General features: G+C 18.0%; 1 protein-coding gene across 1 annotated transcript; it reads left to right on the forward strand.

Moving 5' to 3' along the window:
* Positions 1-10,758: 10,758 nt before the first annotated feature.
* On the forward strand, positions 10,759-12,175 carry LOC128952963 (arrestin domain-containing protein 3-like). Its single transcript, XM_054298445.1, has 4 exons — positions 10,759-11,041; positions 11,177-11,240; positions 11,533-11,686; positions 11,756-12,175. The coding sequence occupies exons 1-4, from the start codon at positions 10,759-10,761 to the stop codon at positions 12,173-12,175; spliced, it is 921 nt and encodes a 306-aa protein (XP_054154420.1).
* Positions 12,176-16,129: the final 3,954 nt, after the last annotated feature.

Consider the following 16,129-nt stretch of genomic DNA (forward strand, 5'->3'; position numbering starts at 1 on the left):
AAATTAAAAAAAATATAAATTTTTAATAATAATTATTAGTATTTATAAAATAATAATTATTAGTATTTATAAAATAATAATTATTAGTATTTATAAAATAATAATAAATTAAACATACAATCAGCTACTAAAGCATTATATATTGTCCATAATTGTAACCAAATTGTTGTTGTTTTTACATTAGGACTATTCAATAATATTAATATTAATTTTTAATAATAATTACAATAATAATTATAAAATGTATTATAATTGAATGCATATTTGTTTTTAAAAAAAAAATATATTTACCTATTAATACTATTTTTGCCATTCAAATCAATTTTATAATTATAAATTGTATTACTGATTGCAAAAATTATAATAGTCAACAAAATGCCCAACCAATACTAAATATATAAAATTCAATATTATTATTATATATATATATGGGTTAAGTAAGGGGGGTAGGGGTAGGGGTAGGCAAAAATAAAATAATATAAATACTAAAAAACAAATTAAATACATATTTATCCAAAATATATGCTATGGCAACAAATTTATTAGTTTTATTTGATAAATATAAACTGCCAACAATTGCATAGTTTAACATTTTCAATGGCCATATAAAATGAAAATTTTCAATCAATTTATCATCCAATGTATTAATATCAAGCAATATATCAACGTACTATAATTTAATTATAAAAATATATATTTTTTAAAATTAATTAATAGATTAATTTTTAAATTTTTTATTTGAATTTAAGTGAATTTAATTTAATAATTAAAAAAAAATTATAACTTACATTATTTGTTGCATATTTATAAGCCAGTTCATGTGCATTTAAATGATTACAATTTGAACAATTTAAAAAATTATAATCAAGTTGAATAGGTATTGAACTTTAAAAAATGGTTTTATTTTTTTTTTTTGAAAAAAGTAATTAATTATTTATTTTAAATGAACAAATAATTTTAATCATAAATAATAAGTTATCCCTWAAACAAATATATAAAATTATAAGCAATTAATAATTAATTAAAATATTTACCCATATTTACTAAGTCTAACCAATTCATAGACAATTTGAAAATATGGTCCACATATATAATTTAAATTTTTTTGAAAAATAAAATAATATATATAATTTAAATTTTTTTGAAAAATAAAATAATATATATAATTTAAATTTTTTGAAAAATAAAATAATAATAAGAAATTAATTTTTAAAAATAAAATTTTATTATTTACAAATAAAATTGATGAATATGTAAAATTGCCTAATTGTCTATTAAATTGATGATCAAATTGATATGGTCTAGGTTCATCAAATATATTATAATTAMAAATAAAATTTGGTGCTACTTTTTCGTACATTTAAAAAAATTATTTATTTATTTTTTAAAAAAATAGTAATTAATTATTTAATATATATAATATATATTAAATATATGATTTTTTTAATTATAAAATTAAATTATTTATAATAATATATTTTTTAGTTTAATTTATTAATATTATTAATATTATCATCAACATATATTTAGCAACTAACATCAAAAAACATTTGAAAATATATTATCAATATATATATTTGTAAATAAAATATTAATTTGTTAAAACTTATTATATTTTTAATATAAAACTTCTATTATATTAAAATAATAAACTATTCGACAAAACACCTTAAATGTAAATAATTAAAATATTATATTAAAAAAATATAAAATAACAAATTCAATAATTTATATTAATAATAATAATATAAATTTTTCTAAAAAAACTAATTTATCAGTTTGTTTAATAATAATATAATTTATATTATTTTATTTTTAGTAAATATAAAACTATTCATTAAATTATTAATGAAAAATTGGGTTAAGTTTTTTTTCTAAACAATTAATTAATTTAAAAAATAAAAATATTTAATATTAATATAGAGTATAATTTATACTATATAAAAGCCTAAAAACGCAATTTAATTTCAATTTATTTTATTTTTTATTGTTGTTGTTAATAATATGATTAAAAAAATATTWAAAAATATTTTTTATTTATAAATGAGAAAAAAAACTTATAACAAACAAATAAATGTTAACTAATAAAAAAATCTCATTTTATTAAAATAAAAATTATGCAATACAATTTTAATATAATATAATAATATAAATTTAAAATAAAAATAATACAATTTTATTGTTATTTAATATAATTTAGTTAAATATTTTTTTTTTTGAAATTAAAATTATTGGAAATATTAATAAAATAATTTTTTTTATCTTATTTGATAACTTATAATATTATTTTTTTATCAAAGTTTTTAAACAAATCTACCCAAATATCATAACCCCCCCCCTTTCTCCCACCACCCCAYCCCTTAATAACATGCACACCAACAGTCAATTAGTTATTTAATTATTAATATCTATGTTATTTTTTTGTTGTTACTAATGTGATCAAATAAAAATCAATTTACAATTAATTTTATTATTAAATGTAATTAAATAATATAATTATTTTTTTTCTAAATTTTTTTATATATATATATTATAAATTAAGTATAATTATTTATTTTTTTAATACTTATAAATTAATAATTAACATTATACGGAAACATTGATACTAACAGTGCCGACAAAACCAAGCATTGGTACCATTGATTAACTGTCCGATAATTGAATCCCCAATATATTTAGTACCGGTTCCTTAAACTTGAATTGTTAACTACCCGTTATCCTAACCCCCCTATGTTTTGAACTGTATACTAACTGTTTATGTTTTTTTTGTGTGTCAATTATTTATTGAATTAAATTTACATTTTGAAAAAATTATTTTTTATTTTTTTATTTTTTTTTTGATAACATATTATAAATCTACCTAACAGTGGATAACCAATTAACGGACGGATAAACTAAATAATTAAATATTTATGTTATTTGTTAATCAATTGTTGTCATAAAGGGGTCATTTGAGAGCTATTTATATGCCCTCTCATAAAGTAATGTAAAATTAGTAAAAAAATTGGACACAAATTCACAATTAGATCCCAATTAGGACAACGTCTGGTTAACGCAATAGTGGATGAAATAAAGGGTAAGTTTGAAAATTAATTATAATTAAACTAATAATTAATTAATTAATTTTTTATTTTTTATATACAGGTTAAATATCTAAAAAATATTAGTAAAGACAACAAATTTTTAAAAAATTTTAAAAATAGTTTTATTAATTTATTAAATTATTTTTCTCTAATCCCCATTCAGCGGACGGACCACAAAACATTGAATTAAAAATTTTTGTCCATAAATTATGACCAAAAATTAAAAATTGTATAAAATCATTAGATTATACCGTATGACCTCACATTAAATGATTTTCACAATTTTTACCGTATAACCTCACATTTAAATGATTTTCACAATTTTTACCGTATAACTATTTTTAATATCGGAATACGGTACTTTTTCAAAAAAACTATTTTTAATATGGGAATACGGTACTTTTTCAAAAAAACTATTTTTAATATGGGAATACGGTACTTTTTAAAAAAACTATTTTTAATATGGGAATACGGTACTTTTTCAAAAAAACTATTTTTAATATGGGAATACGGTACTTTTTCAAAAAAACTATTTTTAATATGGGAATACGGTACTTTTTCAAAAAAACTATTTTTAATATGGGAATACGGTACTTTTTCAAAAAAAACTATTTTTAATATGGGAATACGGTATTAATTTTAAAAACATGAGTTAAGTATGGGAAGACGGTAATATGATTGCTTATAAGATAGTTTAAATATATATTTGAGTTATTACGGTATTATTTCATATATAAATTAAAAAATATAATTTTCTTAATTAGTAACATAATTGATGCCCATTTTGATCGATAGATGTATTGTTTATATTATTTGTTATAATTTATCCGTCCGTTAAAAGGTTGATATATCATATATGTTTAATTAAAATACATATATAATCTAGTTTTTTTTAAAAAAAAATTAACCTTAATTGTTAAGTTGATGTAGTGTTAATATAAACATATTAATTAATTAATTTTAATCATTAAAAATAACAAACTATTGCGCAATAGTGTATTTTCAAAAACAAAAAATCATACAATTACTATATATGTTAATATGTTTTTAACTAAATTAGTATATATATATATATTATAAGTTTATAATTAACCATTATGAAAAAAATTATAATATTAGATTAGATAATTAATAATATTTTACATTTAAAATAATTTTTTTGATAACATTAAATGTTTAATTTAAAAAAAACATAATTGAAATCTTGATTTTTTAAATAATCTTAATTGTTTAGTGTTAGTAGTATTAATATAAAACATTTTTTAATTAATTAATTAATAATATATATATTATAGTTTATACTGTTTATACCGGTTATTAACCATGATAAAATTAGATTTATTAATAATAGTTTATTAAAAGATAATTTTTTAATTTTATGATAATTTCAATGACAAATACAATGATAACAATCGGCATTAGTGTCATATAGGGACCGATAGCTACACGTATAGAGTCCAGGGGTACCTGAAATTCGTATGGATCGGGCTTATCATAATTTTCAAAACTAACAAACGTATCACGGTAATAGATAAACCAGGCCATACACCACCTGTCCCAATGGCCAGTTTCACGTACTTGAGTAATACTATTAATAAATATTATATATATAAAAAAATACAATAAATTAGTTAAATTAGTTAATAAATTATTATTTCTAAATAACTAAAATAATTATTTCTAAAAAACTTAAATAATTATTTCTAATAACTTAAATAATTATTTTATAAATAACTTAAATAATTATTTCTAAATAACTAAAATAATTATTTCTAAATAACTTAAATAATTATTTTATAAATAACTTAAATAATTATTTTATAAATAACTTAAATAATTATTTCTAAATAACTAAAATAATTATTTCTAAATAACTTAAATAATTATTTCTAAATAACTAAAATAATTATTTCTAAATAACTAAAATAATTATTTCTAAATAACTTAAATAATTATTTTATAAATAACTTAAATAATTATTTCTAAATAACTAAAATAATTATTTCTAAATAACTAAAATAATTATTTCTAAATAACTTAAATAATTATTTCTAAATAACTAAAATAATTATTTCTAAATAACTAAAATAATTATTTCTAAATAACTTAAATAATTATTTTATAAATAACTTAAATAATTATTTCTAAATAACTAAAATAATTATTTCTAAATAACTTAAATAATTATTTCTAAATAACTTAAATAATTATTTTATAAATAACTTAAATAATTATTTTATAAATAACTTAAATAATTATTTCTAAATAACTAAAATAATTATTTCTAAATAACTTAAATAATTATTTCTAAATAACTAAAATAATTATTTCTAAATAACTTAAATAATTATTTCTAAATAACTAAAATAATTATTTCTAAAAAAACTTAAATAATTATAGTTATTATTTATTTTTATTTTTTTAATAATTTATAAGTTTTGTTTCACTAATTTTTCACAATATTCATGAGTCATTTTTTTTTGTTAAGAAATTGTGTGAAAAATTTTAGCAAAGTTAAAATTATTTATTTTTTTAAATGTCAGTTTCACGTACTTGAGTTATACTATTTTAGTATTTTTTTAATTAAAACAAAAATTTTAAATAATTTTCAGTTAATTAATTAATAAATTTTTTTTCCAAAAAAAACTAATAATAATTATTATTTATTATTTGTTTTTTTTAAATATAATATAATGTATGCGTTTTCAACGGTTGTCAACTAAATAAATAAATAAAAATATTTGAGTAAAATCTAGAAAAACATTTTTTTAAAAAATTATTTGAAAAAAATATTATTATTATTTAAATTATACTTTTATTTTTTGTAAACACATTTTTTTAAAATATATAATTTTAAGTTTTGTTCTACTTTTTTAAAATTTCACAAAAAAAACTTTTTTCACAGTTTTTTTTTGTTATTAAGAAATTGTGAATTTTTTTTACAATACTTAAATTTATTTATTTTATAAAAAATATAAAAAACTATACTTTAAATAATAATAATAATAATTTTTCTGTTATTATTAATTTACTAATGATTTTTTTTATCAAGGGTTTACCCATGATTTTATTTGGCAACCCTATAAAAAACACAAATACAATATACATACAAATTACATACAAATTACATACAAATTACATACAGATATCTAAAATGTTTGTATAGTTTTTCCAATTAAATTCCCATTAAATTCCCTTTAAATTTCCATTAAATTCCCGCTAAATTCCCGCTAAATTCCCGCTAAATTCCCACTATATTTCCATTAAATTCAATCTAAATTCCCACTAACTTCCCAAATTAATTATCGTTAAATTATATAGAAAATACATACAGATATCTAAAATGTTTGTATAGTTTACGATCGGTTATATTTTTATATAATATATGACCGGAACTTCTATCTTGGTAAATTTCCCGGGAAATATGCAATCGATGATTACGATTTTGCATCAAAACACTAGGATTTCCATGACTTAACGATACAATCATCAATTGTTTTTGATATTTTTCCACATTATCTATTAGTTGCCGAAATTGATTGTTTAATAGGCTATTCATAGTTAGATCGCCTAATATATAGTTATTGTTCAATGATTTCGATTCTTTAGCTCTTTTTATTATTTGTCGTTCAATTGGTGTCGACTTATTCTAGAAATTATTGATAATAATAATAATAATAAATTAGTATATATATATAAATAAGTATATATATATATATAAATTATTATATATATATAAATTATTATATATATATAAATTAGTATATATATATAAATTAGTATATATATATAAATTAGTATATATATATAAATTAGTATTTATATATAAATTAGTATATATATAAATTATTATATATATATATATAAATTATTATATATATATATAAATTATTATATATATAAATTAATATTATATATATATATATATAAGTTAGTATATATATATATAAATTAGTATATATAAAAATTATTATTAAATACTATATATATAAAATAATTAAAATTATACCTGATAAACTTTTAAACCATTATATGACATAAATAAATAGATATCTAGATTACGATCGCTATTGAAAATATCTTCATATGAATCGATAGTTTCGTATGGATTTGTTAGATATATTGATAATATTTCCTGATTTAGTAAATTTAATGTAAAAAATTTCCCAATAAATAGTATACCAAAAACAATATAATAATATACAGACATATCTAGATTTAGATTAACTAAATAAATTTTTAAATATATATTTATATATTAATTTTTAATATAAAATAAATTTTAATTTTTTTCATAAAAATTAATATTTTATTTAAACATACAATCAGCTACTAAAGCATTATATACTGTCCATAATTGTAACCAAATTGTTGTTGTTTTTACATCAGAGCTATTCAACAACAACAACAACAAAAAAATAATAATAATATTAATTTAAAATGTAATAATATAATTATTTTAATTAAATGTACGATTTTAAAAAAAATATATAGTTACCTATTAATACCATTTTTACCATTCAAATTAATTTTATAATAAATTTTATTGATAATAGCAAAAATTATAATCGTCAACAAAATGCCCAACCAATACTATTTTTGGAAATTATAAATATATATATATATATATATATATATATTAATATATAATTTAAATAAAAATAATATAACAATTACAATATAGAACTTAATTTTTTTTATAAAATCTATCATCATGATTATTTATATAATTTTTATTAAAAATTTAACTTATTTTGTTTGTTTAAATAAAACAGTTAGTAATTAAATATGACTTTTATAAATATATTATTTTATCTTATAATAATATCTTATATTATTTTAATATATATATATATATATTAGTATATATTTATAAATTTGTATATATATAAATTAGTATATATATATATAAATTTGTATATATTTATAAATTTGTATATATTTATAAAAATTATAACTAGTTTATTTTATATACATATAGTATATGTATATATATATATATTCAATATATTAATATAATTATTAAATAAACAAACAAAATTAAATACTAAATATATATACTTTAAATAAAAAAAATATTATATCACAATTACAATATATTAAATTATCTTATATTATCTTAATATAAATTTATATATATATATATATATATATTTTAAATACTAAAAATAAAAAACATATTAAATACATAATTATCCAAAATATATGCAATGGCATCAAATTTATTAGTTTTATTTGATAAATATAAACTGCCAACAATTGCATAGTTTAACATTTTCAATGGCCATATAAAATAAAAATTTTCAATCAATTTATTATCCAATGTATTAGTATCAAGCAATATATCAACGTACTAATTATTTATATTAAAAAAAATAAAATTAATAGATTATTATTAAATTAAATAATTTTAATAATTTTAAATAGATAACTTACATTATTTATTGCATATTTTTGAGCCAGTTCATGTGAATTTAAATGATTACAATTTGAACAATTGATAAAATTATAATCAAGTTGTATAGGTATTGCACTAAAAAAAAGTTATTAATTATTTATTTTAAATTAATAAACAATTTTAATAAAAAATATTAATAATAAGTTTTAAATAAAACAAATTAAAATTATTAAAAGTAATTAATTAATTAAGTAAATATTTACCCATAATTACTAAGTCTAACCAATTCATAGACAATTTGAAAATATGGTCCACATATATAATTTAAATTATTACCAATTTTCTATTGTTTAATTAACAAAAAATAAAATAATAAAATAATATATATAATTTAAATTTTTTGAAAAATAAAATAATATTAATTAGTTATTTAAAAAAAAACTTAATTTTTAATATTTACAAATAAAATTGATGAAAATGTAAAATTGCCTAATTGTCTAACAAATTGATGATCAAATTGATATGGTCTAGGTTCATCAAATATATTATAATTACAAAAAAAATTTGGTGCCACTCTTTCGTACATTTTTTTAAAAAATAAAAAATTTATTTTTAAAAAATAATAATTATTTAATTAATATTTTTATAATAATTATTTAAGCAATTGGTTGTGTTATTAAAATTATATGTGTACTACTGATTGTTAAAATAATATTTTTTTTTTTAAATTATTAACTAACAAATGTTTGACAATAATTTTAATTTTAGGTTATCTATGTTACTCTATAAATATATATAATAAATAAATATATATATATATATACTGTATATAAATATATAATAGTACAGCTTAACACCAATTGTTTTTATTATTTTTTTAGTAAATAATTAAATATTTATTAATATTGAAAATAATTTATTTTGTTAATAATATACACATATTATTGTATTGTTTTTAATTCAAAATAAAAAAAACTTGATCTACTTGACAATACTATTAAAAATATATATATATATATAATATTTTACTAATTATTATTTTTCAATAATAAAAACATTTATTAATAATTAATTCAAATTTTTTTCTATTGTTTCCTTTGTAGAAAATAATTGATATTTTTTTCTTAACTAACAATAACTAACTTATTATATACATTATAAACTTTGTTTAAGATTAAAAAATCTAAAAAAATAATATTAGTTTAATTTATGATTATTTAAGTTTAATATAATTTTTATAKGAATATTCCAAATAATAATAATGGTAATAAATATAATAAAAATTAAAAATAAATAAATAATATATTTACAAAACTTAATATATATATATATATATATATATATTGTGTTTCATATGCCATTTATATATATTATTATTATAAGTTTTTTTCTGTAAAAAATTAAAATTTATATTTATTAATTAATTTAATATGTTTTTAATTTCTTAATTATTTTTTTTTTCATCTGTGTATATGTTTTATTGTTGCTATTGATTAACACATAGCAACAAATAAACAATAATATTGTTGAGATATTATTAATTTTATTATATAATAATAATAATATTAATACACTATTAATTTTTATATAAATTAGTTTTATATAAATAAATTTTATCGATTGAAATAGATTTCCTGGAAATAAAATTAAATAAATAAAACAATTTAGTATTAGATTTTATTTTTAATTAATATATTAACATAAATATTAAGATTAGATTTTTTTTAGATTTGAATCAATACTAAACATACAGTTATACATTATATTTAGTTATATTTTAAAAAAGAAATTATATAATAATCATTACAATTATAATTCAAGTTATTTTTTATTATAACAGTTATAACAAAAAATTTAAAAAAAACTATATTATATAATGTACAACAATATAAAATAATAATATTAATAACACATTGTAAATGTACTAGTACATATATTAATATATATATATATATTGATAATTACTATAGAGAGTCAGTTAGTTATTTAATATAATAATATAATAACAATTTTTATGGTATTATATTTATACAGTAATATACATTACGAAAAAAACATAAAAATGTTTTTATTTGTATACAAATATTACACTTATATATGATAATTAAAAAAACAAAAAAAAAATTATTTAAACAATTTATGTTTTTTTTTTTAAAAATGTGTTTAAATATTATAATTGAAAAACAGTTTTTATATGAATTATATACATATAAAATCAGATTTTATTAGTTATTATCAGATAATTAACTGTTATATATTTTTTTGTATTAATAAAAAATGGGTTGCAGTGTAACCAAAGTGGACATACATTTGGATCGGCCGGGTATTGACTACCGGCCCAACGATACCGTTAGTGGCCAGTGTTTAGTATATACTGATAGCCCGATATCGTTGTCGGAACTATCGGTCAAATTGAAAGGCGAAGCCCGATGCGAGTGGTCAGAGGACCGGCAGATTAGCGATGGCCAGGACTCGGATGGCCAACCGATTACTCGGACGGAAACTGTTTACTATACGGCCAACTATTTGTGTGTTAAGCTCAAGTATTATCCGGGAAACGGTATGTTTTTTTTTCTAAAATAAATATTTAATAAATACTTTTTTTTTTGCTAACTATAAAATCTATGGATAGTTAGTCAAAAATTAATTAATTGCTATATAATTATAATTATTTTTATTTAATTTTTTTTTTTAGTAAATCCATCGACACTAAGCCCGGGTCAGCATAACATTGGCTTTTCATTTCTATTGCCGGCCGGGTATTAAAAATTATTTATTATTTTTGTTATTTTAAGTATTATTATTATTATTATTATTAAGTATTATTGTTATTATTGTAATTTTATAATATATATATATAGTTTTCATAAACTAATTATAATAACTTTAAAGTATTTATTAATAATCTATTAAACAATAATAGTATTAAACATATTTTTTATTAAAAAAAATAATATTTATATAATCTATTTATTTACAAATTAATTATAATTATCTATTTTATTATGAACTTAATCATTCACTTTTTATATCGTCTATTATATTAAACAGTGGCCTTCCGTCAACATTTAAGGGCCAATACGGTTATATCGGGTACTGGATTGAGGCCCGTATCAGGAATCCCGACTGTTGTGGCAGTGATGGCCGGTCACGGGTACCCATAGTTGTCAACTCACCGGCACTATCGTCCATACAGGAGCTGTCGGTAAACTAAATATTTTTATAAAAAAACATATTAATTAAATGCTAATTAAATTTGTCATAAAATTTTAAGCAACCGGTAGTCAACAGTAACCAGAAAACTGTTGGCCTAATCAATGGTAAGCCATTGTTTATGAAATGCCAAATCGATAGTACGGGTCATACTATCGGTACAAACATTTCCATCCATTGTTTTATTGACAATCAATCGGATAAACCGATGACATTGAAAGCTCAGCTCCGACAGGACGTAACATACTATGCAACCGGTGATCAACGAAAATCTAGTGAGAAGTTGGCCCGATATGTTGGGCCGACTATCGGTCCCCGACAGCTGACTACCGAAACAATGAATTTGTTAGTACCGGTGACGGCACCGGTAGTACACAATACTTGTCCAATAATTCATGTAAAATACCTAATAGTGTTGACACTATGGATACCCGGTTCGTTTGATTTGCACTGTAAACTACCCGTTATACTAACCCAATGATATGATATACCAATCTATAGATACATTATTTTTAATTAATTTAAAAAAAAAAATGATATAAAATTAATTAATATTTTGATTATTTTAGTAATACTTTTAAATTGTCATTAAAAGTAAAAATAGATTATATATTTATTTTTTTGTTATTAAGTTTAGTTTATTATCTTAAAACTAATTTAAGTATTGTAATAAATATATAGTACACTAAAAAAAAATTTGACCCACACATCTAAAAATTTTTGTTTATAAAAATTCTAACTTTATTTTCATACTATTTTAGTGTTATTATGTTTTCAAAATATTCAAAATATATATATATAAAATAGTTAAAATCACGTTCAAACTCATTAAAAAAAATAAATAAAATTAATTTATTTAAAAATATTCAACTCTAAAATAATTAATTAAATAAAGTTAAAAAATAATATATAATAATAAATTAAAATAAAGAAACCATATTAGAAATTTAAATGAATAAAGTTAGTAAAACTAGTAAACTTAAAAAACATTAACCCATTTTATCCGCTTTACTTAACCTTGGTATGGTGTTTATTTAAAAAAAATAATGTATATCTAATAATTTTTAATAATTAAAATTTATTGGATATTTTTATTTAATATAGTTTATTGTCAAAAAAAAAATAATTTTTCATTGTTGTTCTATATTAATATTAAAGTGTATAATAAAATATAATAAAGTAAAAATATTATTAAATAGCAATAGCAATGTAGATTTTGTATTATAAAAAATATTTTTTAAAAATTTTAATCATTTAATCACATTTATAAAGTAATTTTCAATTATATATTATATTATATTAGAAATTATATATTTTCAACTATCATGCAGGTATATTTTGAATTATTTCAATATCAATAGTATAAAACCGATGACATTGAAAATGAAAATATAATTTAGTAATTATGCAATAAATTTATTATCCGAAAAATATAAATATTTGAATTGTTCAGACGTTTTTTTTTTTTATTAATTAAAGTTTTTAATATTTTTTATTAGTCGTAATAGCTGTGTAAATAGTTAGTTGAATTATAGCCTACGATAGAAAAAAATAGATAATAAATATTATAAACTTAACTTTAGACATATGAGATATAAAATGATCTATCAGTATGACTAACTATAGCAAAATAAAGACAACTTTATTCATATAGCGTTAAAAATAAGAAATAAATTATATTTACAATAAATACAATACAATTAAATTTTTAAACTAATTCTATATAATTTATTTTTAATGCTTTATTAAAATCTAAAAATTTAAACATTTAATTTGAAATTTTTTATTTTGGTCGCCATTTTGTATATGTTTATAAAACCATAAAATTTTTAATATTAATTTATTATCTTATTTTTGTTTTATTAAAATTTTTTCAAATTGTTTCTGTATTTTGAACGCCATTTTCTTTATAGTTTCTATATAAAAATCAAAATATTAATGTTAATTTTATATACCTTATTTTTGTTGTTTAATACAAACTTGGTAAAATTTAAAAAATACATAGAATTAATATATATAGTCTATAAGGAGTTTCTTAAAATGTCAAATTAAATAAATATATTATTATTTAATAATAAAAATTAATTAGTTATTTATGTTTAATATAGTTTATTATAAAAACTAATTTATGATTTAATTTTTTAATTGTCATTATAAATAATGTTATAAATAAAATATAATAAAAAATAAATATAATAAAATAAATATATTGTTAAATAAATAGAACTGTTGATTGTATATTAATTTTTTTTTGATTCATTATATTTTATTTTTAATCATTTAATATAATTTATAAAGTAATTTTTAATTTTAAAGAATTAAATTTTATATTAATCAACAATCATAAAGGTAGATAATGAATTATTAAAAAAAATATTTATAACTATTTATGAAATAATATTTATTATCAAAAATATAAATATTTTTGTTGTCAGGCGTTTCTTATCAAATATATTAAAAACATTTAAAAAAATTTTGTTTATATTATTGTAGACATGAAAAACATTATCAGAGTTTATTAGAGTTGTAAAAATGATAAATTTTTTTTTTAATTTTTGATCCATAATCCGGTATAATTACACAATTTATATTATACAAAGATTTTTGTTTCTCTCAACATTAGCTATTAATAATTATTTATAAATTTATTTATAAATAATAGAAATGTTACTTTTTTTTTGTAAACTAAATATTTGTTATTAGATTGAAACTGAGATAATGATTTGATGAGCTGTGTAAATGATTAGCAAATTTATTGTAACAATTATTTTATTTAAAAAAAAAAACATGATAAAAAATTAGTTGGACGGTTATGTTGATGTTACTATAGATGCCAAACATTATACTAACCAAAAATAATATATATATTAATCATGAATAAGATGTTATTAATGCAAACAAGTACTATAGTAGAAAAAGCCCAGTAACTCAGGGAGCCTAGGATTGGACTCACAATCGAAGGGTTGTGGGTTCGAGCCCAGGGTTGCTTCGATTAAGGCGTCGATTGCATTAAATTCTCTTTAAAAAATACATTAGCCTATAGTAGTAATATATCGGGCCTTCAATGAATATCAGTTTTAATAACTGAATGAGGTGCCATTAACGATTTATTATTATTATTATTATTATTATTATTATTATATACCGGTATTTAATATTTCTAATAAATAAAAAACTAAATTAAATTGTTTGATTTTTTGTATTGTTATTTTTTTACTAAAACTAATAAATTAAAGTAACAGGTAGTAAACAGTAACCAAAAAAAAAAAAAAAAAATGTTCGCCTATTCAATGGTCAACTATTGTGTATAAATAGTACAATCGATAAAAACGGGTCATATTATTGGAACGAATAACTATCGATACATTTGGTCAGATATGTATGGATTCGACTAACAGTTCCCGACATCGGACTACCGAAACAATGAATTTGTTTGCACCCACAGTCGGGGGTACTCGTACTACACAATACTTGTCCAATAATTCATGTAAAATATCAAAGGCGTCGTTCACATATTACGTTCGCACTTTTTAAGAAATCTAGACCCCCTCCCTCCCCTATGTTCGCAAATTGTTCGCATGTAGTCATTTTAAAAAAATTACGTTCGCTTATCCCTAACCGCTACCCCCCCCCCCCCACCACAAGAAATAAGATATTATCTAAATGCGAACGTTCTTAAAGTCTCTACCCCTCCCCTCCCCTCGTTCACAAAAGTTCGCTTTGGCTAACCCCCCCTCCCCTCAAGTGCGAACGTAATATGTGAACAACGCCAAATAGTGTTGACCCTATAGATACCCGGTTTGTTTAATTTCCAGTTAATCAGTTTAATCAGTTATAATAACCCAAATGATAAAATTCCAATCTATTAATATATTTTTGTTTTAATTTTTTGATTTTAATAATTAGTAAATCAGTAAAAAAATAGATTATATTTTTTTGTGTTAAAAATTTAGTTTATTATCAAAATATTAATATATAAATATATAATACAATCAAGTTTAGTAAACTAATTATTTGAATTATAACTAAATATATTTAACTATTTATGCAATTAATATATATATATTTATAATAGATTCAAGGTGTAATGGAGGTACCATATAGGAGGAGGAGGAGGTCTATAGAGTTTGTCGGGAACCGAGAATAGGGCAACGTTTTGCTAGATTACCGATAGACGAGTGTGTATAGACCCAGTAGTCTATACCGGACTCAAACATGTTTGTCATAATTGGCTACTTGTCCCTAACAGTTCATCAGTCAATCATATGTCAGCCAATATGTCAATCTATGCCATCATTATTATTAATTTATACTTACAGTAGATTATTAATAATATTAAATATAATTATTATTTTTTTTATAATTTTAAAAATATACATCTATAACATATTCTTTTTTTTTAAAGTTAAGACTTTGAATTTTTAAGTTATTTATT

The sequence above is a fragment of the Oppia nitens genome, unplaced genomic scaffold (genome assembly GCF_028296485.1).
Source record: "Oppia nitens isolate AA-2021 unplaced genomic scaffold, nextdenovo-longstitch-racon4-pilon3 scaffold11_pilon_pilon_pilon, whole genome shotgun sequence".
NCBI classification, from domain to species: Eukaryota; Metazoa; Arthropoda; class Arachnida; order Sarcoptiformes; family Oppiidae; genus Oppia; species Oppia nitens.